The sequence below is a fragment of the Schistocerca piceifrons genome, chromosome 4 (assembly GCF_021461385.2).
Source record: "Schistocerca piceifrons isolate TAMUIC-IGC-003096 chromosome 4, iqSchPice1.1, whole genome shotgun sequence".
NCBI classification, from domain to species: domain Eukaryota; kingdom Metazoa; phylum Arthropoda; class Insecta; order Orthoptera; family Acrididae; genus Schistocerca; species Schistocerca piceifrons.
In genome coordinates, this window is record NC_060141.1 from 41,949,882 (window position 1) to 41,975,223 (window position 25,342).

General features: G+C 42.3%; 2 protein-coding genes across 2 annotated transcripts in view; one reads left to right on the forward strand and one right to left on the reverse strand.

The window, feature by feature from the left end:
- LOC124795580 (skin secretory protein xP2-like) overlaps nt 1-24,210 on the reverse strand; it is a 62,791-nt gene extending 38,581 nt beyond the window's left edge. Inside the window, exons 1-2 of the mRNA XM_047259652.1 lie at nt 24,069-24,210; nt 2,042-2,328 (exon numbers count right to left, since the gene is read on the reverse strand). Coding sequence (XP_047115608.1) covers nt 2,042-2,328; nt 24,069-24,210 — 429 coding nt within the window. The remainder of the gene's footprint in view (nt 1-2,041; nt 2,329-24,068) is intronic.
- The window catches only part of LOC124795581, a 479,635-nt gene that overhangs the window by 121,972 nt on the left and 332,321 nt on the right, over nt 1-25,342 (forward strand). Inside the window, exon 2 of the mRNA XM_047259653.1 lies at nt 10,148-10,321. The gene's annotated coding sequence lies outside the window, so the exon portion shown is untranslated. The remainder of the gene's footprint in view (nt 1-10,147; nt 10,322-25,342) is intronic.

A 25,342-nucleotide genomic window follows, 5' to 3' on the forward strand; every position in this document is an offset into this window, starting at 1 on the left:
CTCTGAATTTCAGCGATTACAGTCCGAAATCTGTACGTTAGGGCAATGAGATAGGCTATATTGTGACAGCGCACGTAGTGACATACTTATTTCACAGGCCAACGAAAAACTTTTTTACTTCGAAAGTTGATCTTTATAGATTTTTATAAGCTGAATCCAAATCTAGCCTTAGTTTTTCGTATCGCCCATAGTTTTCGAGCAATGTGCTTTTTTATTATATAGTATAAAAAGCCTATGCTATACGGTAAACAGGGAAATTAATTCAAAGCTTTGTTACAACATAAGCATGGTTTGTATTTACAAAAAAATGGCTCTGAGCACTATGGGACTCAACTGCTGAGGTCATTAGTCCCCTAGAACTTAGAACTAGTTAAACCTAACTAACCTAAGGACATCACAAACATCCATGCCCGAGGCAGGATTCGAACCTGCGACCGTAGCGGTCTTGCGGTTCGAGACTGAAGCGCCTTTAACCGCACGGCCACCTCGGCCGGCTTTGTATTTACAGTAAGCTGCTTAAAACAATGATATGTGTTGATAGAGGTTTCACTTGTCAGATGGAACTGGTTTGTATTTTCTTTCTCTTTTTTCTTTGAAGCTTTTGTGTAGCTTTTTCTACGATGAGTAGCTTGCTGAACTTCCCGGTGAAGTGACCAACAGTAGTCCCCCATCATGTGGGTGTTCCAGCGGCCTTGGTAGCGTTTTTCCATCACTTTAATGTCCTGGTGAAAACGGATGGCGGACGGAAGGTTCAAAATGGTTCAAATGGCTCTGACCATTATGGGACTTAACTTCTGAGGTCATCAGTCCCCTAGAACTGAAAACCACTTAAACCTAACTAACCTAAGGACATCACAGACATCCATGCCCGAGGCAGGATTCGAACCTGCGACCGTAGCGGTCCCGCGGTTCCAGACTGTAGCGCCTAGAACCGCTCGGCCACTCCGGCTGGCGCGGGCGTGGGGTTAGGGTAGCTTATAACCTTCTTGTTTTTCGAATCATCAACACTGCAAAGGTAGCAATCATCGGAATGATTTCTTGGCTCCTTCCATATCATAGGAACAGCAAATCTAAAGGCTTTTTTCTCCTTTTTGGACCATTTTCTCAGATCTTCAACACACTCATAACATACCTTATGCGGCGCCCAAGATTCATATTGATCACCAAGTTTAGATCCAAAGTATGACAGATAAACATTTTTCACAAAGTCTGTAATGCTTCTTTGGTTTTCACAAATTCACAACAAATATAACAAAAACTGTCAGCAGAGTTTTTACAACCACGACTAGAGATTGTACAGAGCACATGTACGGTAACGTGAAAGTAAGGTTAGCTTGACAGTAAATAAAACATCTGTTAACACACAAACAGAATCGACCTTTTTTTTGCCAGCAAATGTTTTTCAGCAGTGCTACCAACGTCACCTACATTCGCTACACCGCCTTTTTAAATTATTTTAACTATATAAAAGCTGTTAAATTCTTTAAAAAATCGCTTCATTTAACTGTAAAATGTGAAGAAATGGTGGGTGATACATTTTGTAAGTATCATATTTGGATTTCCTGACAGATAAACCTGTGTGGCGGACCGAGTCTCGAACTCGGGACCTTTGCCTTTCGCGGGCCTATGTTTGAAAAGGTTGGTCGTCTTCGGACGATGTGGGTTGCCAACGGAATAGCGTGATAGCGTTACGGAGATGTTTAGCAAACTCATGTGGCAGATTCTGCAAGAGAGGCGTTCTGCATCGCGGTGTAGCTTGCTCGCCAGGTTTCGAGGGGGTGCGTTTCTGGATGAGGTATCGAGTATATTGCTTCCCCCTACTTATACCTTCCGAGGAGATCACGAATGTAAAATTAGAGAGATTCGAGCGCGCACGGACGCTTTCCGGCAGTCGTTCTTCCCGCGAACCATACGCGTCTGGAACAGGAGAGGGAGGTAATGACAGTGGCACGTAAAGTGCCCTCCGCCACACACCGTTGGGTGGCTTGCGGAGTATGAATGTAGATAATGTAGATGTAGAATCGACCGATATCGGCGCCACAGTGACCGCGGCGTAACGAGGCAGCGGCGCGTGAGCCTCCGCCTCTTGGCAGCGGGCAGGTGTCACAGCGCGGCAGCTGACGTGGTGTGGCAGCCAAGGCAGGGCAGGGTAGGGCGGGGCGTGGCTGCGTGCCTTGGCGCGCCGGCCGCTCGCTGATTCACGAGGGAGCGGCCCGCCCCCAGCACTGCGCCCCAGCTGCTGCCGCGTTCCACACGCGCGCCCCGCTGCACCTGACCCACACCGCGGCGGGTGGCGCCCGCTGCCAGTCTGTGGTCCTCGTCTCCAGTCTGACAACGTTTTGGGCGCAGCTCTGCACGTCAGTCTGTCCGGTGCGAGCCTCTTCGTCTCTACGTAATTGCTGCAAACATCCCTCTTATTTCGTTACCGTCAATTACGACTTCTTTTTTTTAAAAAAAAGCGTATCTCGAAGAAATAAGTGGAGGAGCTAAATTATTTATGTTTTCAAACAGACGTAAATGTCGTGTGTCTATCTACATCTACGTCCATCCTCCGCAAGCCACCTGACGGTGTGTCGCGGAGGGTACCTTGAGTATATCTACCGGTTCTCCCTTCTATTCCAGTTTCGTATTCTTCGTGGAAAGAAAGACTGTCGGTATGCCTCTGTGTGGGCTCTAATCTCTCTGATTTTATCCTCATGGTCTCTTCGCGAGATATGCGTAGGAGGGAGCCATACAGTGCTTGATTCCTCGGTGAAGGTATATTCTCGAAACTTAAACAAAAGCCCGTAACGAGCTACTGAGCGTCTCTCTTGCAGAGTCTTCCACTGGAATTTATCTATCATCTCCGTAACGCCTTCGCGATTACTAAATGATCCTGTAACGAAGCGCGCTGCTCTTCTCTATCTCTTCTATCAACCCTATCTGGTACGGATTCCATACCGGTGAGCAGTATTCAAGCAATGGACTAACCAGTCAACTGTAACCTACTTCCTTTGTTTTCGGACTGCATTTCCTTAGGATTCTTCCAATGAATCTGTCTGGCATCTGCTTTACCGAGGATTAATTTTATATGGTCATTCCATTTTAAATCACTCCTAATGCTTACTCCCAGATAATTTATGGAATTAAGTGCTTCCAGTTGCTGACCTGCTGTATTGTAGCTAAATGATAAAGAACCTTTCTTTCTATCTATTCGCATCACATTACACTTGTCTACATTGAGATTTAATTCCCATTCCCTGCACCAAGGGTCAATTCGTTGTAGATCCTCCCGTATTTCAGTACAATTTTCCATTGTTTCTATCTCTCGATATACTACAGCATCATCCGCAAGAAGCCTCAGTGAACTTCCGATGTTATCCACAAGGTCATTTATGTATATTGTGAATAGCAACGGTCCTACGACACTCCCCTGCGGCACACGTGAAATCACTCTTACTTCGGAAGGACTTCTCTCCATTCAGAATGACATGCTGCGCTCTGTTATCTAGGAACTCTTCAATCCAATCACTCAATTGGCCTGATAGTCCATATGCTCTTACTTTGTTCATTAAACGACTATGGTGAACTGTAGCTATGTAGGCTGGCGCGCACTGGCTCCTTTCCTGAAGAGCCAAAGAAACTGGCACACCTGCCTAATATCGTGTAGGGCCCCCGCGAGCAGTCTGAAGTGCCGCAACACGACGTGCCATGGACTCGACTAATGTCTGAAGTAGTGCTGGAGGGAACTGACACCATGGGTCCTGCAGGACTGTCCATAAATCAGTAAGAGTACGAGGGGGTGGAAATTTCTTCTGAACAGCACGTTGCAAGGCAACCCAGCTGTGCTCAATAATGTGCATCTCTGAGGAGTTTGGTGGCCACAGCGCAACGGCTTAAACTCAGAAGAGTGTTCCTGGAGCCACTGTCTAGCAATTCTGGACGTGTGGGGTGTAGCATTGTCCTGCTGGAATTGCCCAAGCCCGTTGGAATGCGCAATGGACATGAAAGGATCCAGGTGATCAGACAGGATGCTTACTTATGTGTCACCTTTCAGACAGCCGGCCGAAGTGGCCGTGCGGTTAAAGGCGCTGCAGTCTGGCACCGCAAGACCGCTACGGTCGCAGGTTCGAATCCTGCCTCGGGCATGGATGTTTGTGATGTCCTTAGGTTAGTTAGGTTTAACTAGTTCTAAGTTCTAGGGGACTAATGACCTCAGCAGTTGAGTCCCATAGTGCTCAGAGCCATTTTTGAACCTTTCAGACATGGTTTCAGAAAATATTTTTCTTGAGAAACACAACTAGCTCTTTGACTCATGAAGTAATAAGTCCTATCGACAGGGGATGTCAAATTGATTCCATATTTTTAGATTTACTGAAGGTTCTCGACACCGTTCGTCACAAGCGTCTTCTACCCAAACTGCGTGCCTACGGAGTTCGCCTTAATTGTGCGACTGGATTCGTGATTTTCTGTCAGAAAGGTCACAGTTCGTAGTAATAGACTGAAAGTCATCGAGTAAAACAGAAGTAATATCCGGCCCTCCGTTGTTCCCGATATATATTAACGACATAGGAGACAATCTGAGTAGCCGTCTTAGATTGTTTGCGGATGATGCTGTCATTTACCGTCTTGTAAAGTCATCATATGATCAAAACGACTTGCAAAATGATTTAGATAAGATATCTGTATAGTGCTAAAAGTGGTAATTGACCCTGAATAAGGAAAAGTGTGAAGTTGTTTTCGTGAGTACTAAAAGAAATCGGCTAAATTTCGATTACGCGATAAGTCACACAAATCTGAAGGCTGTAAATTCAGCTAAATACTTAAGGATTACAATTACAAATAACCTAAATTGGAACGATCACATAGATAATATTGTGGTTAGAGCAAACCAAAGACTGCGATTCATTGGCATAACACTTAGGAGTACAGGCCTTCTAAAGATACAGCTTACATCACGCTTGTCCGCCCTATTCTGAAGTACTGTTGCGCGGTGTGGGATCCGCATCAGATGGGACTGACGGATGACATAGAAAAAGTACAAAGAAGGGCAGCTCGTTTTGTACTATCGCGAAATAGGAGAGATAGTGTCACAGACATGATACGTGAATTGGAGTGGCAATCATTAAAACAAAGGCGTTTTTCGTTGCGACGGGATCTTCTCACGAAATTTCAATCACCAGTTTTCTCCTCCGATTGCGAAAACATTCTGTTGGCACCCACCTACATAAGGAGAAATGATCATTAAGATAAAATAAGAGAAATCAGGGCTCGCACAGAAAAATTTAAGTGCTCGTTTTTGCCGCGTGCCGTTCGAGAGTGGAACGGTAGAGAGACAGCTTGAAGGTGGTTCATTGAACACTCTGCCAGGCACTTTATTGTGATTAGCAGAGTAATCACGTAGATGTAGATATAGACGTATCAGCTGACCCATATCACTCCAACTGCACACGCCCCACACCATTACGTAGCCTTCACCAGCTCGAACAGTCCACTGCTGCCATGCAGGGTCCATGATTCATGGCATTGTCTCCAGGCGAGGCGTAAACCTTTGTGTCGTGCAGTCATCAAGGATACACGAATGGCCCTGCGGCTCCGAAAGCCCATATCGATGACGTTTCGTTGAATAGTTCGCACACTGACACTTGCTGATGGCCCAGCATTGAAATCTGGAGCAGTTTGCGAAAGCGTTGCACTTCTCTCACGTTGGAGGTTTGTCTTCACTCGTCGTTGGTCCCGTTGTTGCAGGATCTTTTTCCGCCCGCAGCGGTGTCGGAGATTTGATGTTTTACCGGATTCCTGATATTCGCGGTACTCTCGTGAAATGGTCGTACGGGAAAATCCCAACTTCATCGCTACCTCGGCGATGCTGTGTCCCATCCCTCGTGCGCCGACTATAACGCCACGTTCAAACTCACTTAAATCTTGATAACCTGCGCCAGACACTTGTTGTCTTATACAGGCGTTGCGGCCGTAGCCCCGTATTGTGCCTGTTTACCTATATCTGTATTTGAATACGCATGCTTATACCAATTTCTTTGGCGCTTAAGTGTGTTAGAGTTCTGTTACGTGTGTGTATGTGCAGTATGGGTGAGTGTAAAGGACGTGTGTGTATAATGTAGTGCCAAGTTCGTGTTGGAGATGTTTAGAGAAGGGGGAGGGTGAAATCCGGTCCTGGCACATAGCCTACTGCACCAACGGTGCAGCCGAGTTTAACGTCACCATCAACAGTGTCACAGGCCCTCACTTCGTGCGAAGAAGTTTGGAATGTAATCCAGGAGATTCGCGCAAATACAGGTGATCAGGAGCTTGACGCTACCACCTCTCCTACACTTGTTGTCCAAATACTGGCGGTGAAAATTTCATTCACCACCAGGACTGGAACCGGCTTAACGTCGAGTCGAGCGCCAATGCACAGGCGAGAGCTAGCGACGGAGGCGGATTGAAATCGACGTTGCAATAAATGGACACGGTTTCTACTGATCTCGTGTTGATTGTCCGTCAGTAGCCATTTTCTTTCTTCGCACGTTGGACTGGATGATTCCCGGTTCCGAAAACGATTTAACGATTAATACCCTCAGACTTCAAGAAGAATATAATAATTCCAATCCCAAAGAAAGCAGGTGTTGACAGATGTGAAAATTACCGAACTATCAGCTTAATAAGTCACAGCTGCAAAATACTAACACGTATTCTTTACAGACGAATGGAAAAACTAGTAGAAGCCAACCTCGGGGAAGATCAGTTTGGATTCCGTAGAAACACTGGAACACGTGAGGCAATACTGACCTTACGACTTATCTTAGAAGAAAGATTAAGGAAAGGCAAACCTACGTTTCTAGCATTTGTAGACTTAGAGAAAGCTTTTGACAATGTTTACTGGAATACTCTCTTTCAAATTCTAAAGGTGGCAGGGGTAAAATACAGGGAGCGAAAGACTATTTACAATTTGTACAGATACCAGATGGCAGTTATAAGAGTCGAGGGACATGAAAGGGAAGCAGTGGTTGGGAAGGGAGTAAGACAGGGTTGTAGCCTCTCCCCGATGTTGTTCAATCTGTATATTGAGCAAGCAGTAAAGGAAACAAAAGAAAAATTCGGAGTAGGTATTAAAATTCATGGAGAAGAAATAAAAACTTTGAGGTTCGCCGATGACATTGTAATTCTGTCAGAGACAGCAAAGGACTTGGAAGAGCAGTTGAATGGAATGGACAGTGTCTTGAAAGGAGGATATAAGATGAACATCAACAAAAGCAAAACAAGGATAATGGAATGTAGTCTAATTAAGTCGGGTGATGCTGAGGGAATTAGATTAGGAAATGAGACACTTAAAGTAGTAAAGGAGTTTTGCTATTTGGGGAGCAAAATAACTGATGATGGTCGAAGTAGAGAGGATATAAAATGTAGGCTGGCAATGGCAAGGAAAGCGTTTCTGAAGAAGAGAAATTTGTTAACATCCAGTATTGATTTAAGTGTCAGGAAGTCATTTATGAAAGTATTCGTATGGAGTGTAGCCTTGTATGGAAGTGAAACATGGACGATAAATAGTTTGGACAAGAAGAGAATAGAAGCTTTCGAAATGTGGTGCTACAGAAGAATGCTGAAGATTAGATGGGTAGATCAGATAACTAATGAGGAAGTATTGAATAGGATTGGGGAGAAGAGAAGTTTGTGGCACAACTTGACCAGAAGAAGGGATCGGTTGGTAGGACATGTTCTGAGGCATCAAGGGATCACCAATTTAGTATTGGAGGGCAGCGTGGAGGGTAAAAATCGTAGAGGGAGACCAAGAGATGAATACACTAAGCAGATTCAGAAGGATGTAGGTTGCAGTAAGTACTGGGAGATGAAAAAGCTTGCACAGGATAGAGTAGCATGGAGAGCTGCATCAAACCAGTCTCAGGACTGAAGACCACAACAACAACAACCATTGACATTACTAAATGAAATGTCACATGAAGTCGGTCTGAATATTCCTCACTTTATTCATTCCTTTCAAATTCTTACAGTACTCCCTGAACATACCCAGACGACACGACGTCTGACTCTCAACCGACAGAATGCTCTACACGAAAGAGCTTACATTAAAGTTGTTCCAATGTCTCCATCTCAACATTTTAGCATAACTAGAAGAATTTTACTTACAACACATATTTGATTTAGCATTTTCAAACGTTTCAGTAACCAATACCATTAGTTACAAACGTATTATAATGCAGAAAATTTCTTAAAGAACAAAATACTTGAAGAATTTCCAAAGTATACGAAAAATTCTTGAAGTAAAGTCACATAGGTGAACACACAATTCACAACAGCATTTCGTATTTATATATGTGTGTACTTATAAAAAAAACTTGATAATAATGAATAACAAAGCACAGATCCAAAAACTCTTACATGAAATATTTATGTACGTATAGTTTACTAAAATGGTGTTTCTTGTCAAAACAAGTACAAATAAACCTGCAACATTGACCACTTTCATTACAAGTTACATCAACTCTAACGTGCTTACTGTTGTGAAGCCTTCGTCTTCCTCCATATTTTCACCATTCACACATCCCCCCTTTACGAAACTGGCGATTCCTTCGTGGCTCACAGCGTGTCGTATTAACCACTACCTACTTTCAGACAAGTGCCCCCTTAAATGCCTATTCTGCCCAGTTTGATTCACCACCTGCCAGTTAGTTATCCTATCTACTAGTCTAATGTTATACATTCTTCTCTATCACCAGTTTTCTAAAGCCAGTACGCTCTTCTGTTCTGTAATGTTTCACTTCCGTTATTTCGTACAAGGCTACAATCCAGACAAATACCTTCATACAATACTTTCTAAAGTTAAAATTTGTATTCCGTGTTAACAAATTTCTCTTTTTCATAGATACTGTTCTTGCCATTGAGAGTCTGCATCTTATATCGCCTCTGCTTCAGTCACAGGTAGTTAGTTTACTGCCAAACTAATAGAGCCCATGTACTACTTTTGGTGTCTCATTTCCCGGTCTAACTCCCTCGGCATCTCCTCATTTAAGTCGACTTTCGACTACGTTCCATCATTCTTGTTTTACGTTTCTTGATATTTATCTTACAACCTCTTTTCAAGACACTATCCACTCTATTTAAACTGGCCTTATAAGTGCTTTTGCTGTCTCTGGCAGAATTAAAATGTCATCTGCAAACTCTATCCTTTGTATTTCTTCTCCCTGGACTTCTCTTTTCAAATTTCTCCTTGTTTCCTTTCACAACTTACTCTATGTATCAATAGAATAACGTCTTTCTCGCTTTCCAATTACTACTTCCCTTTCAAGCTCTTAAAACTGCTGTATGGTTCTGTACAAGTTGTACATAACCTTCCGCTTCCTGCATTTCATCCTGCTACATATAGAATTTCAATCAACTTTTCCAAAAGCTTTCTCTAAATCTACAAATGCTGTAAAACTCTGTTTGCCTTTCTTCAGTCTGTCTTCTAAGATTCGTCCTAAGAGCACTGCAAGACACTGCAAAAACGCGGCCACTCGCAAACATACTCCGCAGCCGAGTCAGCGATATGACAATACGCTTACAGCATGTTAGCTTCGACATAGAATAATTCAGGTACTAAATGGAGAGGATATACAGAACTATCTGGCCAGTTAAGATGGATCTGCAGTTAAAGTGCTCGACTGTTATTATGGGAGAAGCGGGGTTCAGACCCCAGAGTTTTCATGAACACTTCTTAAGCACAGTGCTACTTTCATCGGGAGAGGCAGAGAAGTCTCGTGGGTGAGAGACGTTAGCTGAGCGGGTTCTCCCGTTACCGAGGATTCCCGTCTGAAGTGAGATTCGTTTCTCCAGGGATTTCTTGTCGCTATGTTATAAAGCGGACGTACATTTCCTTTCTTTCTTCTATTGAGTTAACAGATTCAAACTACCTCCAACGTACGGGCATTCAATATCTGTGGCCGTGATGTGCGCCTTGTCATTCACTCGAGAAAAGTTTCTTTTGTTTCCCGCAAAACACAAGGCTCGCTGTAACACATATTTTGTAACCATGGCAGATTACGTGCGAGATAGTGGGTCTGGAAGCGGTTCATACCAAAATAAATTTTTTTGTACTATTTAATTTATTTTCTTATCCATCTCGTGAAATATATACAGCATAATGCTTATCGTCTGTTTTCTGTTTTTCCAGATCTAATACTCCACTCCTCGACGTCATGGGCCAGTTTCGTACTTGCTCGTCGTCAGCTTTAACTCAGTCTAAGATCGTTAACTCCTAAACGGAAGTGGATTCACTCGGCTAGGAGTGCTCCAGCGTCAACAGTCTGAGGACGCGTGGCGGCTGCATTTTTCTGTACACGGCAAAGTAAGTGCCTCTTTGACTTTTGTTTATAGTCTGTAAACAGTTTTGAACCATTAGTTAGTTACTCCAGGTGTGGAACATGTTTGTGCCCATAAACGTGGAGCAGGAGAGAGAGCGAGAGAAACAGAGAGAGAGAGAGAGAGAGAGAGAGCGGGTCTGATCTCCAGGAGGCCTTAATGGTGACACCTGCAGAACCAGTTTTCCAGAGTTTCTCCGGCAACCGAACCTATGTCGAAAAAAATCAAAGGAGCGCACTGGGTTTCGCAAGCTGTGATCTAGATTTGAAAGCGATTCAATAAGTACCGTAATCTTTAATTTTTTTACACAGCTGAAGCAGCATCCTACGGATGAAATCTTCGTGAAGAAATAATAATAATAACTAAAGAAGCCTCGGACAAGCGCCGTCATGGTCGGGGACGACGCTTGAACCCTATGCCCGCCCACAATGGTAACGACACTGCTAGCCAACTGGAAAATGATTTAAATCCAAGTAGAGGTGTTTTGCAGGATATGCTTCCTGCAACCACCCTAGAAGGAAAACAAAGACAGAGGATGAGATGGTCAGATGAAGTTAATCGACACATCATGTTCTGTTATTACCAAGCAACAAACCTAGGAACCAACACAACTGGATACAGATCACAAGTATATACAACATTTATTACCAGATACCCAGAATTAAAATTTTTAACAGAACAACGACTAGCTGATCAGATCCGTGTAATAATAAAAAATAACAGGATACCCCAGTCAGAATTAGAAAACATCAAACAACAAGTACATCAAATACTAGAACAAAATAATGTGCAATCAGAAGAAGAAGAAAATACAGTAACGGACTCAAACATCCCAGAGAAAACAAACAAAGAACAAAACGCGTCAACTAAACAATCAGAGGAAAACGACATCTTAAGACAGCCACCAGAACAAGCACAAATAGAACACGAAGTGACACACATGTTAGATATAGAAGAAAAATTTCAGCTGACATATATAGAATACAAAGACACAAATACAGACATTAGACCATTCTTGCATAGACCACCAAATAACCCACAAGTCGAAACAACAATGACAACTATCAACACAATCATACACAACAAAATAAATGAAAACACAACTATGGAAGAGTTACAACTACTGGTTTATGTAGGAGCACTCACTACACTAAATATACACACTAGGCAGAGATCAGAACCAACCAACACACAGAAGAAACCCACAAAACCAGCATGGCAACACAGGCTACAGATCAGAATAGAAAAACTGAGAAAAGACATCGGACAGCTAACACAATTTATAAGAAATGAAATATCAGACAAAAAACGAAAAAGGTTAGGTAAAATCTCACAACAAGAAGCAATAGAGCAATTAGATGAAAAGAAGCAGAAATTACAAGCATTGGCCAAACGACTTAGAAGATACAAAAAAAGTGAAAATAGAAGGAAACAAAACCAAACATTCAACACAAACCAAAAGAGATTTTACCAGACAATAGATAACACACACATTAAAATAGACAATCCACCAAACATAACAGACATGGAACACTTCTGGAGCAACATATGGTCAAACCCGGTACAACATAACAGGCATGCACGGTGGATACAAGCAGAAACAGATACATACAAGATGATACCACAAATGCCTGAAGTGATAATTTTGCAACATGAAGTCACCCGAGCAATTAATTCTATGCACAATTGGAAAGCCCCTGGAAATGATAAAATAGCAAATTTCTGGCTAAAGAAGTTCACCTCAACACATTCACATCTAACTAAATTATTTGACAGTTACATTGCAGACCCATACACATTCCCTGATACACTTACACATGGAATAACCTATCTGAAACCTAAAGATCAAGCAGACACAGCAAACCCAACTAAATATCGCCCCATAACATGCCTATCAACAATCTACAAAATATTAACTTCAATCATTACACAGAAATTAATGACACATACAACACAGAACAAAATTATAAATGAAGAACAAAAAGGCTGCTGCAAAGGAGCACGAGGATGTAAAGAGCAACTGATAATAGATACAGAGGTGACATATCAAGCTAAAACTAAACAAAGGTCGCTACACTACGCATACATTGATTACCAAAAAGCCTTTGATAGTGTACCCCACTCATGGTTACTACAGATATTGGAAATATACAAAGTAGATCCTAAATTGATACAGTTTCTAAACATAGTAATGAAAAACTGGAAAACCACACTTAATATCCAAACAAATTCAGATAACATCACATCACAGCCAATACAGATCAAGCGTGGAATATACCAAGGAGACTCATTAAGTCCTTTCTGGTTCTGTCTTGCTCTGAACCCACTATCCAACATGCTAAATAATACAAATTATGGATACAATATTACTGGAACATACCCACACAAAATCACACATTTGCTATACATGGATGATCTAAAACTACTGGCAGCAACAAATCAACAACTCAACCAATTACTAAAGATAACAGAAGTATTCAGCAATGATATAAATATGGCTTTTGGAAAGTAAGAAAAATAGCATAGTCAAGGGAAAACACACTAAACAAGAAGATTACATATTGGATAACCACAGCGACTGCATAGAAGCGATGGAAAAAACAGATGCCTATAAATATCTAGGATACAGACAAAAAATAGGAATAGATAATACAAATATTAAAGAAGAACTAAAAGAAAAATATATACAAAGACTAACAAAAATACTGAAAACAGAATTGGCAGCAAGAAACAAGACAAAAGCTATAAATACTTATGCTATACCAGTATTGACCTACTCATTTGGAGTAGTGAAATGGAGTGACACAGACCTAGAAGCACTCAATACACTTACACGATCACAATGCCACAAATATAGAATACATCACATACATTCAGCAACAGAAAGACTCACATTAAGCAGAAAGGAAGGTGGAAGGGGATTTATAGATATAAAAAACCTACATTATGGACAGGTAGACAATTTAAGAAAATTCTTTCTAGAACGAGCAGAAACTAGCAAAATACACAAAGCAATCACTCATATAAATACATCGGCTACACCATTGCAATTTCATAACCACTTCTACAACCCTTTGGATCACATAACATCAACAGATACAAAGAAAGTAAATTGGAAAAAGAAAACACTACATGGCAAGCACCCGTATCATCTAACACAGCCACACATAGATCAAGACGCATCCAACACATGGCTAAGAAAAGGCAATATATACAGTGAGACGGAAGGATTCATGATTGCAATACAGGATCAAACAATAAACACCAGATATTACAGAAAGCATATTATTAAAGATCCCAATACCACAACAGATAAATGCAGACTTTGCAAACAACAAATAGAAACAGTAGATCACATCACAAGCGGATGTACAATACTAGCAAATACAGAATACCCCAGAAGACATGACAATGTAGCAAAAATAATACATCAACAACTTGCCATACAACATAAACTAATAAAACAACACGTTCCCACAAACAAGTACACACCACAAAATGTACTGGAGAATGATGAATACAAATTATACTGGAACAGAACGATTATAACAGATAAAATAACACCACATAACAAACCTGACATCATACTCACCAATAAAAAGAAGAAATTAACACAACTAACTGAAATATCCATACCCAACACAACAAATATACAGAAGAAAACAGGAGAAAAAATTGAAAAATGCATCCAACTGGCTGAGGAAGTCAAGGACATGTGTCATCAGGATAAAGTTGACATTATACCAATTATACTATCAACTACAGGAGTCGTACCACACAATATCCACCAGTACATCAACGCAATACAGCTACATCCAAACATATATATACAACTACAAAAAATCTGTAATTATTGATACATGTTCAATGACCCGAAAGTTCCTAAATGCAATATAACATATACCGTACAGTTAAAAGGAAGTCACGCTTGATCAAGGTCCGCGTCACTGTCCATTTTTGACCAGACATAACGTCTGAGAACAGAAAGAAATAATAATAATAATAATAATAATAAATAATATATTGACATGCATTCACTGTTAACCTGTTATGTCGTCACTATTTTCCTTCCGAGGAATATACTGGGTGATCAAAATATCAGAATAAATTTGAAAACTTAATAAACCACGGAATAATGTAGATAGAGAGGTAAAACTTGACACACATGCTTGGAAAGATATGGGGTTTCATTAGAACAAAAAAAAAAAAGTATTGATAGACGCGTGAAAGAACTCTTGCGCGCGTCGTTTGGTGATGATTGTGTGCTCAGCTGCTATTTTCGTCATGCTTGTTCTCCCAGGTCCCCAGACCTCAATCCGTGCTATTATTGGCTTTGGGGTTACCTAAAGTTGAAGATGTATCGTGATTGACCGACATCTCTAGGGATGCTGAAAGACATCATCCGATGCCAATGCCTCACCATAACTCCGGACATGCTTTACAGTGCTGTTCACAACATTATTCCTCGACTATAGCTATTGTTGAGAAACGATGGTGGACATATTAAGCATTTGCTGTAAATATCATCTTTGCTTTGTCTTACTTTGTTATGCTAATTATTGCTATTCTAACCAGATGAAGCGCCATCTGGCGGACATTTTTTGAACGTTTGTATTTTTTGGTTCTAATAAAACCCCATGTCATTCCAAGCATGTGTGTCAATTTGTACCTCTCTATCTACATTATTCCGTGATTTATTCAGTTTTCAAATTTATACTGACTTTTTGATCACCCGGTATATATATATAGGGTGTTACAAGAAGGCACGGCCAAACTTTCAGGAAACATTCCTCACACACAAATAAAGAAAAGATGTTATGTGGACATGTGTCCGGAAACGCTTAATTTCCATGTTAGAGCTCATTTTAGTTTCGTCAGTATGTACTGTACTTCCTCGATTCACCGCCATGATTTCATACGGGATACTCTACCTGTGCTGCTAGAACATGTGCCTTTACAAGTACGACACAACATGTGGTTCATGCACGATAGAGCTCCTGCACATTTCAGTCGAAGTGTTCGTACGCTTCTCAACAACAGATTCGGTGACCGATGGACTGGTAGAGGCGGACCAATTCAATGGCCTCCACGCTCTCCTGACCTCAACCCTCTTGACTTTCATTTATGGGGGCGTTTGAAAGCTCTTGTCTACGCAACCCCGGTACCAGATGTAGAGACTCTTCGTGCTCGTATTGTGGACGGCTGTGATACAATACGCCATTCTCCAGGGCTGCATCAGCGCATCAGGGATTCCATGCGACGGAGGGTGGATGCATGTGTCCTCGTTAACGGAGGACATTTTGAACATTTCTTGTAACAAAGTGTTTGAAGTCACGCTGGTACGTTCTGTTGCTGTGTGTTTCCATTCCATGATTAATGTGATTTGAAGAGAAGTTATAAAATGAGCTCTAACATGGAAAGTAAGCGTTTCCGGACACATGTCCATATAACATATTTTCTTTCTTTGTGTGTGAGGAATGTTTCCTGAAAGTTTGGCCGTACCTCTTTGTAACACCCTGTATATATACCTTGAAGGGGGAAACCAGATGGCGCTATGGTTGGCCCGCTAGATGGCGCTGCCATAGGTCAAACGGATGTCAACTGCTTTTTTTAAAATTTTTTTTTTAATAGAAACCCACATTTTTATTACATATTCGTGTAGTACGTAAAGAAATATGAACGTTTTAGTTGGACCAGATTTTTCGCTTTGTGATAGATGGCTGCAATAGTCACAAACGTATAAGTACGTGGTGTCACGTAACATTCCGCCAGTGCGTACGGTATTTGCTTCGTGACACATTACCCGTGTTAAAATGGACCGTTTACCAATTGCGGAAAAGGTCGATATCGTGTTGATGTATGGCTGTTGTGATCAAAATGCCCAACGGCCGTGTGCTATGTATGCTGCTTGGTACCCTGGACGACATCATCCAAGTGTCCGGACCGTTCACCGGATAGTTACGTTATTTAAGGAAACAGGAAGTGCTCATCCATATGTGAAACGTCAACCACGACCTGCAAGAAGTGATGATGCCCAAGTAGGTGTTTTAGCTGCTGTCGCGGCTAATCTGCACATCAGTAGCAGACAAAGTGCCTGAGAATCGGTAATCTCAAAAACGTCGGTGTTGAGAATGCTACATCAACATCGATTGCACCCGTACCATATTTCTATGCACCAGGAATTGCATGACGACGACTTTGAACGTCGTGTACAGTTCTGCCACTGGGTACAAGAGAAATTACGGGACGATGACAGATTACTTGCACGCGTTCTGTTTAGCAACGAAGCGTCATTCACCAACAGCGGTAACGTAAACCGGCATAATATGCACTATTGGACAACGGAAAATCCACGATGGCTGCGACAAGTGGAACATCAGCGACCTTGGCGGGTTAATCTATGGTGCGGCATTATGGGAGGAAGGATAATTGGCCCCCATTTTATCGGTGGCAATCTAAATAGTGCAATGTATGCTGATTTCCTACGTAATGTTCTACCGATGTTACTACAAGATGTTTCACTGCATGACAGAATGGCGATGTGCTTCCAACATGATGGATGTCCGGCACATAGCTCGCGTGCGGTTGAAGCGGTATTGAATAGCATATTTCATGACAGGTGGATTGGTTGTCTAAGCACCATACCATGGCCCGCACGTACACCGGATCTGACGTCCCCGGATTTCTTTCTGTGGGGAAGTTGAAGGATATTTGCTATCGTGATCCACCGACAACGCCTGACAACATGCGTCAGCGCTTTGTCAATGCATGTGCGAACATTACGGAAGGCAAACTACTCGCTGTTGAGAGGAATGTCGTTACACAAATTGCCAAATGCATTGAGGTTGACGGACATCATTTTGAGTATTTATTGCATTAATGTGATATTTACAGGTAATCACGCTGTAACAGCATGCGTTCTCAGAAATTATAAGTTCACAAAGGTACATGTATCACATTGGAACGACCGAAATAAATTTGTCCAAACGTAGCTACGTTCTGTATTTTAATTTAAAAAACCTACCTGTTACCAACTGTTCGTCTAAAATTGTGAGCCATATGTTTGTGACTATTACAGCGCCATGTGTCACAAAGCGAAAAAAGTGGTCCAACTAAAATATTCATATCTCTTTACGTACTAATATGTAATAAAAATAGGGGTTCATATTTAAAAAGACGCAGGTGATATCCGTTTGACCTGTGGCAGTGCCATCTGGTTTACCCCTTCAAGCTAGACAACTTTCGTTCTTTGTATTTTTTCGTTTGACGCTTATTTCGTGACATATTTGGCCCGGTCACGATCAATGGACCACTATATATTATGTGTGTGTGTATCTATAAGTCGTTAGGAATATAAATACCACTCAAACTTACTGGCTTACATGTTGTGGCGGAGGTACGTTAAAATATAGCGAGTGACGTCGGTGAAATATAAAATTTCATCTCCATAACATAGAAAATTGCACAGCATGGTGGTCTACATTGAGTAGTATTCCATCAAGGTACAGTTGATGCACTAGCTCAGCTATTTAGGCCGCCACTATTTTGCTTCTGAAGAAGACATTTTTATAGACCATGGTCAAGGGGTTTAAATAAACCTTATATTTTGCAGCTGATTGGCTGTTTATTGTTTTCTCACAAAGTACTGTGATTGTTTTGTCAGGCAATGAATTGCAGCAGCTCTGTCGCTGCGAAACTTTTATGGTAGAAAGAAACGAAAGTATGAATTACCTACACTGAACTAATTGTGGACACGCAGTAACAAATTAAACCAGGCACATCACGTCCATTCAGTGTGCTTTATCAGCTTCCCTTCTGTATCATCAGCACTAGCCAGAGCCCGTATTTTCTCTAATACCTTTAAGGATGAACGATCCTCAACCTTGTCATGTTTACCACATAGGGGTCTTCCTTTATTTTCATACGGGGAGTCCTTGGAAGAACGGTCAACTATTAGGGACATGACAGGAACGATCACTCGAAGTAACAACGCCCAGTACACTTGTGCTCTAAGATGCATACCTTAAGAGCTGTGAGCACTTCTTCAGCGGAAGAGGTGTATTTCACTGTAGCGAAGATGAACAAGTGTTCTTAGCTCTTAAACGTATGCACTGTATAGAGCAGGTATTTACTGGACTTTGTTTTCTTGTTTTGATCCATGCTACCACCTCTCAGAATATGGAAAGCAAAGAGCGTACAGTAGAAGAGATACAGTAGAATAGATAACTAGACCTTTTTTTTTTTGCATCGAATGACCGTTCGTATATTTGTATGAACCACTTCAGTCCATTTTTTGCATCAAATGACCGTTCGTGTCGTATTCCTGAATACTGACATTCCCTCCAGGAACACCCTGTATATTTGTTTGAACCACCTCAGTACATTTTCTGCATCAAATGACCGTTCGTGTCGTATTCCTGAATACTGACATTCCCTCCAGGAACACCCTGTGTATTTGTTTGAACCACTTCAGTACATGAACTGTATGATGTACACCATTATGTCACTGCTTCATCGATAGTCGAATTCAAAAATCTTAGCAGTAATCCATGCGCTTTCAAATCGAAACTGAAGAGTTTCCTCATGCGTCACTCCTTCTATTCTGTCGTTCAGCGTCCACGACCGGTAATTAATATTTATTTTATAATCACGTAAACTACATAAAAATTACGAGGTATGTAATACATACATCTTGAAAAATTAATCTGATTCTTGTTGTATTGTTGATTGCGTTTACTTAAACTTTTGGACTGACTTTTTTCGGGTTCATAAACATTTTATTTTTATCTGTTATTACTTTTACGTTGTAATTTCATGGGCCGGCCGCTGTGACCGAGTGGTTCTAGGCGCTCCAGTCCGGAACTGCGCTGCTCCTACGGTCGCAGGTTCGAATCCTGCCTCGGGCATGGATGTGTGTGCTGTCCTTGGGTTAGTTAGGTTTAAGTAGTTCTAAGTCTAGTGGACTGATGACCTCAGATGTTAAGTCCCATAGTGCTTAGAGCATTTGAACCATTTGATCTTTCAGTTTCCGCCAAAGTTTCTAACGTGTAAAACATTGTGTGGAAATGCTTTTGTCATATCAGCGGATAAGGTGACGAGTTCGTTCTGTCCGAAGAAGCGTATGCAAGGAAACAAGGTAGTGTTCAGCACTGAGTCACTATGGCATACACGACGGTGATGTGATACTTGTACGTGCCTTTAGCAGGACGTGCTTGGTGTCTGCGCTTGCAAAACAGTTGTAGACTTCTAATTGCTTTTGACGCCGAAAAAAAGAAAAAATATCAAAGAGCATTCTGCTGACGGTGTCAGGGTTTTGTGTGATCGCTGTTCGGACCCCCAACAGTTTCGTGATGGTCTTATGGAGTAATCTATATCTGACTGTTGTCTCTTGGTGCACACACCACACCACACGTTCAGGATTTTGAAGGAAGGTCTACTAAACACTTTTGTCTAGTCTCCTTTCGTCTATACTTACTTCATCGTACCATTCGATTCGCGTTTACCGTTGTACCTTACATTGGGCCTGGGCGACAGCACCCGTGGTATTATAGAGACTGTGTCACCTGATGCACGCGCGAGAGCTCTCCCTGCTTCGCAACGATCTCGTAGGAACAGGCGCGCACAACGAGGCAGCGGCCTGGTGTTGTGCAACGCTCAGAGACAAGATGTTTGGTACAGCTCTCCAAAATAAAGTATCGCTACTTCGCTTTATTTATCCAGTACTTTCGTCTCGACACCCATACTTTTTTATTCGAATCCTCTCAACTGATACACTTGCTCATACCAGTACTTTGTAGCAGTATCGTATGTAACGATGCTAGTACTGGTTTATCACATTTTTTTATTATTTGCCCAGAATTTTGGCCGCATGACCCTGTTGCAACGTGTTCAACAACACCCACAGGCCGACAAACGAAAGAGCGATGCACTTGCGACCGGGAGGGTGAGTGTATGAAAACATTTGCTACATTTAGCGGAAGATGGCAACGTTCCTTTCACAGTTCGCTCGCTTAGAATCCGCTTGTTTATTTTTTTGTATTGTTTTTGAAACAGTGTACGTGCAATAAGTACTGAATGAGCAGACAGAATGACACCTAGCAAAAGTGGTACTTGCCAGTATTTTGATAAACTGGATGGTAAAGAAGTAAGGTCCAAATTCTGTTCCAAAAATTTTTAACTCTTCGGGAAATATTTCAGACCTGGAAAAGTATTTGTGGTATGTAAAACATATGAAAATAGATTATCTCTCTTCGTTGTACCTGCAGGTAGATTTTAATAACAAAGTTGGAAAGATAGGACCTGGTGGAAAGTATTACGGTGAGTTAAATTTGACGTGATCTTTTTCAGATCACGTAACTGCTCTGCAAGTTTCACAGTTCTGGATTGTCCGTACCGTGGATCACAAAGTTTGTCTTTGTGCGTCTTGGTCAATCTGTTTTCATCCACTATACTATCACAAAGCCCTTAAATCTTAGCTTGTAAAAAGCTGACGTTCTTCACATACGTGTCATCTTATGTTTCGTGTCGTCATCATCGAAGTATGATCTGTTTGTCGGCATGGCAGATGGAACAGGACCAGAAACTAACTTCAATTTTAGTTCGGTCTACATAATTTGTGTGGCGACTAGAGATGGGTCGTTTGTGAACTAACGGGTCCAAAGGAACGCTTCACCGAGATGAACGGAACGAGCGAGGAACGAATTCTAAGGAACGGTCTTTCATAGTTCGCTTCGGTCGCGGCTTTCTACTTATAGTTCGCGGGAACGGGAAACTGTCGGTCTCGTTCCCGAACGGCACGTCGGCCGGTCTCGTTCCAGCCTCGGTCCCGTTCCCGTCTGTCTCGGTCTTCGGTCTCGCTCGGCCGGACTCGTCCTTCTTCGTGTGGTCACTCGTCGCAGTTCCACTGCTGACTCATTGTTCAGCATCGAGTTGTTGACTGTTTCGTTCGCTTCGCACGCCCTTTCTGTTTCAAACATTTTTTTGAACTCTGAACTTCGGGTTCTTTTCGTATTCTATTCACCGTCCACGACCGGTAATTAATATGTATTTTATAATCACGTAAACTACATAAAAATTACGAGGTATATAATACATACATCTTTTCAGGTAACGAAACGGCGTATCACCTTACTTCACTATTTCGATAAACAGCAGAAGAAGTACTCGTAAAAAGGCAAGATTTGTTGTTGTTACACATGCAAAGGACGTCGGCACGGCACACGCGAGTGGCCATTTTCCGTTCTTTTTTTGATACAAGGGAAAAGAGCATGTTTATTGTTATGGAAGGCAGACCGACTTACAACCGAAAAAAGCCCGCGCTTCGTAATCGAGTGTCTGGTCTCACATTTTGTAAAGAGAATATGATAACTCGTACAATATTATTTCAGTGGTACAGGATGGCGCACGAAAAATCGGCCCCGAGTACTAGACTGCTCATTGTCGCTTACCAATCGTCATCTATTGTTTCGAAGTTCTTTGCATTAGCTTATTTGTTATTTCTTCACTGCCTAATTATTACGTGTTTATTCTGCTCGTAGCGGTCAACAAATCGTGCGTAATTGGCGAGCAGTCTGTTCTCGGGGCCGGTTTTTCGTGCACCGCCTTATATTATTTCACTGCGATCAGCCACATAACGCTACAGTTGGCTAAACGAGATGTTTTGCAGAATCACGAAAATTAAAAGTGTGCGAAAATTCTGTTATGAAATAAAACGCTGCACTCCAGGGAGGCAAGTGCCTGCTATTCGCGCCTTCCATCTTCAGTCACCTATGCTACTAATTTTCAGTTTTTCATAAGAACCACATACCAAGCACAATGAACGGTGAACGAGTGAAAATGAACGGTTCCCAAAAAGGAGCGCTCACCAGTGAACTGGTTCCCAAGGATGAACGACTTTGCCCATCTCTAGTGGCCACTGTACGTGTCTGCGGGTAGTCGGGGATTACCCAGAATTAGCGCGCGGTCAGCTGCAGTGTTGGCTTCACGGATCGCCGCCCACCGCGGAGAGAGGGCAGCCGAACGCCACAGACGCCTCCCTCCCGCACACACACAGACAGAGGTTGTTGGTTGCTGCGAAAATTACGCTGTCGGCCGGGCGGAAAAAGCGAGCGCTTCCGCCATTCCCAGCGCCATCGCCGTCGGTACTCGCTGCTGCTCGCCGCCCTTGTTTTTCTGCTTCCGCCTGTCTGAAACGTGCCGCACAGTACGTAGACCTGCGCCGATGGCTTTCCCCGCAGTACTGCCAGCACTGAGCATCGCGACTGAGAGAGACCAGATAACAGAAAGCAGCGTGTCATTCTCAGTGGAGAGAAGTCTTCCGAAGTAAGAGTGATTTCAGGTGTGCAGCAGGGGAGTGTCGTAGGACCGTTGCTATTCACACTATACAAAAATGACCTTGTGGATAAGATCGGAAGTTCACTGAGGCTTTTTGCGGATGATGCTGTGGTATATCGAGAGGTTGTAACAATGCAAAATTGTACTGAAGTGCAGTATTTGATTTCTCAGTGACGTCATCGTACCAGTATAGGCGCAAGCACGTGATAACGATTTTGCTTTGTTCAGAGTTAGGAATTTATGTAGCGTGTGGAAACGTGTTTAACTAGGACATTCATTCGGGTGTCGTTGTGGAGAGCTTGCGGAGCACTGCCGGGACCCAAAGTGAGACAATATAAATATTATGCGGAATATAAGTGAAAACTGATATTAAATTGAAAGTTGCAAAATAATGAAATATGTCACCTCATACGACTCGTAAGGGATGGTCGGAATTAGCGACTCGTAAATATGATTGGAATTATTGAAAACGTAATTCAGAAAGGAATCCAGAAAGCAGAAAGTCCAGTTCCGAGCGAATACGAGAGCTATGACAACGTGGAAAAGGAAATTAAAAAACGGGGCAAAGCGACTACGTAGCTGCCGCATCGAACATACAATGTCCAGCGACATTCCGAACTTGTGGGTTACATATTCGGTATCCAGTATACTGCTCTGTGTAACCATTGCATTAAGGGGAGGTTTACTATCTTTCGCCCGAAAAAGCATGTTCTTTGAGAATTTCATCTACAAACTGGAATTTTTTCGACCGGAAATGTCGAAGAGCAAGGGCGGAAGTGACGTCGGAACAAAACAAAATTTCGATGTAGACCTCCATGCGCGGTACGCCACAGGTCAGCCGGCTCGTCTGAAATCAAAATTGAGTTGACGTTAGCGAAGTATGTAAGATTCTTTAGAAGTTGTACCTCGCTTAAGTTATTCGGATCATAGGAAACAAAATGGCGGTGCGTGAAGGAGGCAGATTTCAGGCAGGTGCATTTTTTTGTTCGTCCACGAATAACAAACATTTCCGTTCCGTATTCGGAAAATCCGTTTCAGGGGTGGATTCTAAACACTTTTATGGATCCAAAAATACAATTTAAAAAAAATCGATTTTTTGAACCAAAAGATAGCAAAACCTCCCCTTAAATAGATCGGTGATGACAATTACATACTTAAATGAAACACTTGTTATGATTTTATCGCGACATTTTCACAAAAAATCTACGGCCCGGAACTGAACAGCGCACATAGATTCTTTTTTTTTTTAATTGTCAGCGAGAAATAAAACAACAGACTTCAATTGTTTCCGCCAGTGACAGAGAGAAAATAAAGGGAGATTAGGTGCACGCCGTGGCTATCCGCCGGTGGCTTCGCCTTCAGCTCCTCGTCTGCCGAGAGCCATTATGCGCGCCACTGACCTTTGAGGGAAAGTGGCGGCCAGAGGACAGACAGATACGGAAGGCCCGCGGTGGCGCCACAGTCGGTGGCACGGGCGGGGCTCTTGACCCGGAATTCCAGCAGCAGGCGATAACGAAGCAACGCGCTGCCACCGCGCCGCATCGGAGAGCCGTGGAACTCGAGGCTGTCCGGCCTGGACGCGCGGCCGACGCAGCCTCTCCGTGGGAATGAGAAGAGGCGAGAGCGCTGGGCGCCTACCGTGTGAGGTGAGGGGCCGCATCATCTAGCGGAGTGGCCAGGCTGACCTCTGGGAACGGCGGTCCTGCTGTTTAAACGAAACTTCCACTGTGCTGCGTTGCGACTGCTGAAATGCACCTTCCTGAAACGCTTCACCTACGAATATCAGGCTTGGTGTTTTGCTTTACCGGGAGTATTCCTGCACTTGAATGGTTTGACTTGTCTCTCGATTTGCAGGAAACTTGAGTCAGTACCACACCAACGTCTTCCACATAGGATACGCTCCAGGAAGCAAAAAAAAAAAGTAGGAAAAAAAAATTCCTCACGGTAAATGATGACAAATGGTTCAAATGGCTCTGAGCACTATGGGACTCAACTACTGTGGTCATCAGTCCCCTAGAACTTAGAACTACTTAAACCTAACTAACCTAAGGACATCACACACATCCATGCCCGAGGCAGGATTCGAACCTGCGACCGTAGCAGTCGCGCGGTTCCGGACTGCGCGCCTAGAACCGCTAGACCATCGCGGCCGGCAAATGATGACAGCCAAAACAGTTGCAGGATAAAGATTTATTAAAATTCTTGACCAAGGTTTCGCTATATATATATATATATATATATATATATATATATATATATATATATATATATATATATATATACCTTCATGAGAAGTAAAAAATCTAAAATTACATCCTGCAATGGAGATTAATAAAACAATTGATCAAGAATTTTAATAAATCTTTATCCTCCAACTGTTTTGGCTGTCATCATTTACCGTGAAGAATTTCAACAGTTGCTCTTTCAGCCTTTTTTACAATCTACGAAAAAAAAAAGATGAGCCACAAGGAAATATCCGAACGAGTCGGAAATCGGTAGATGTGATGTACATATACAGACAAAGAAATGATTACAATTCCAGAAAAAATTGATGATTTATTCAAGAGAATGGAGTTCACAGATTGAGCAAGTCAGTAATTCGTTGTTCCACCTCTGACCCTTACGCTACGCAAGCAGTTATTAGCCTTGGAATTTACTGACTGAGTTGTTGGTT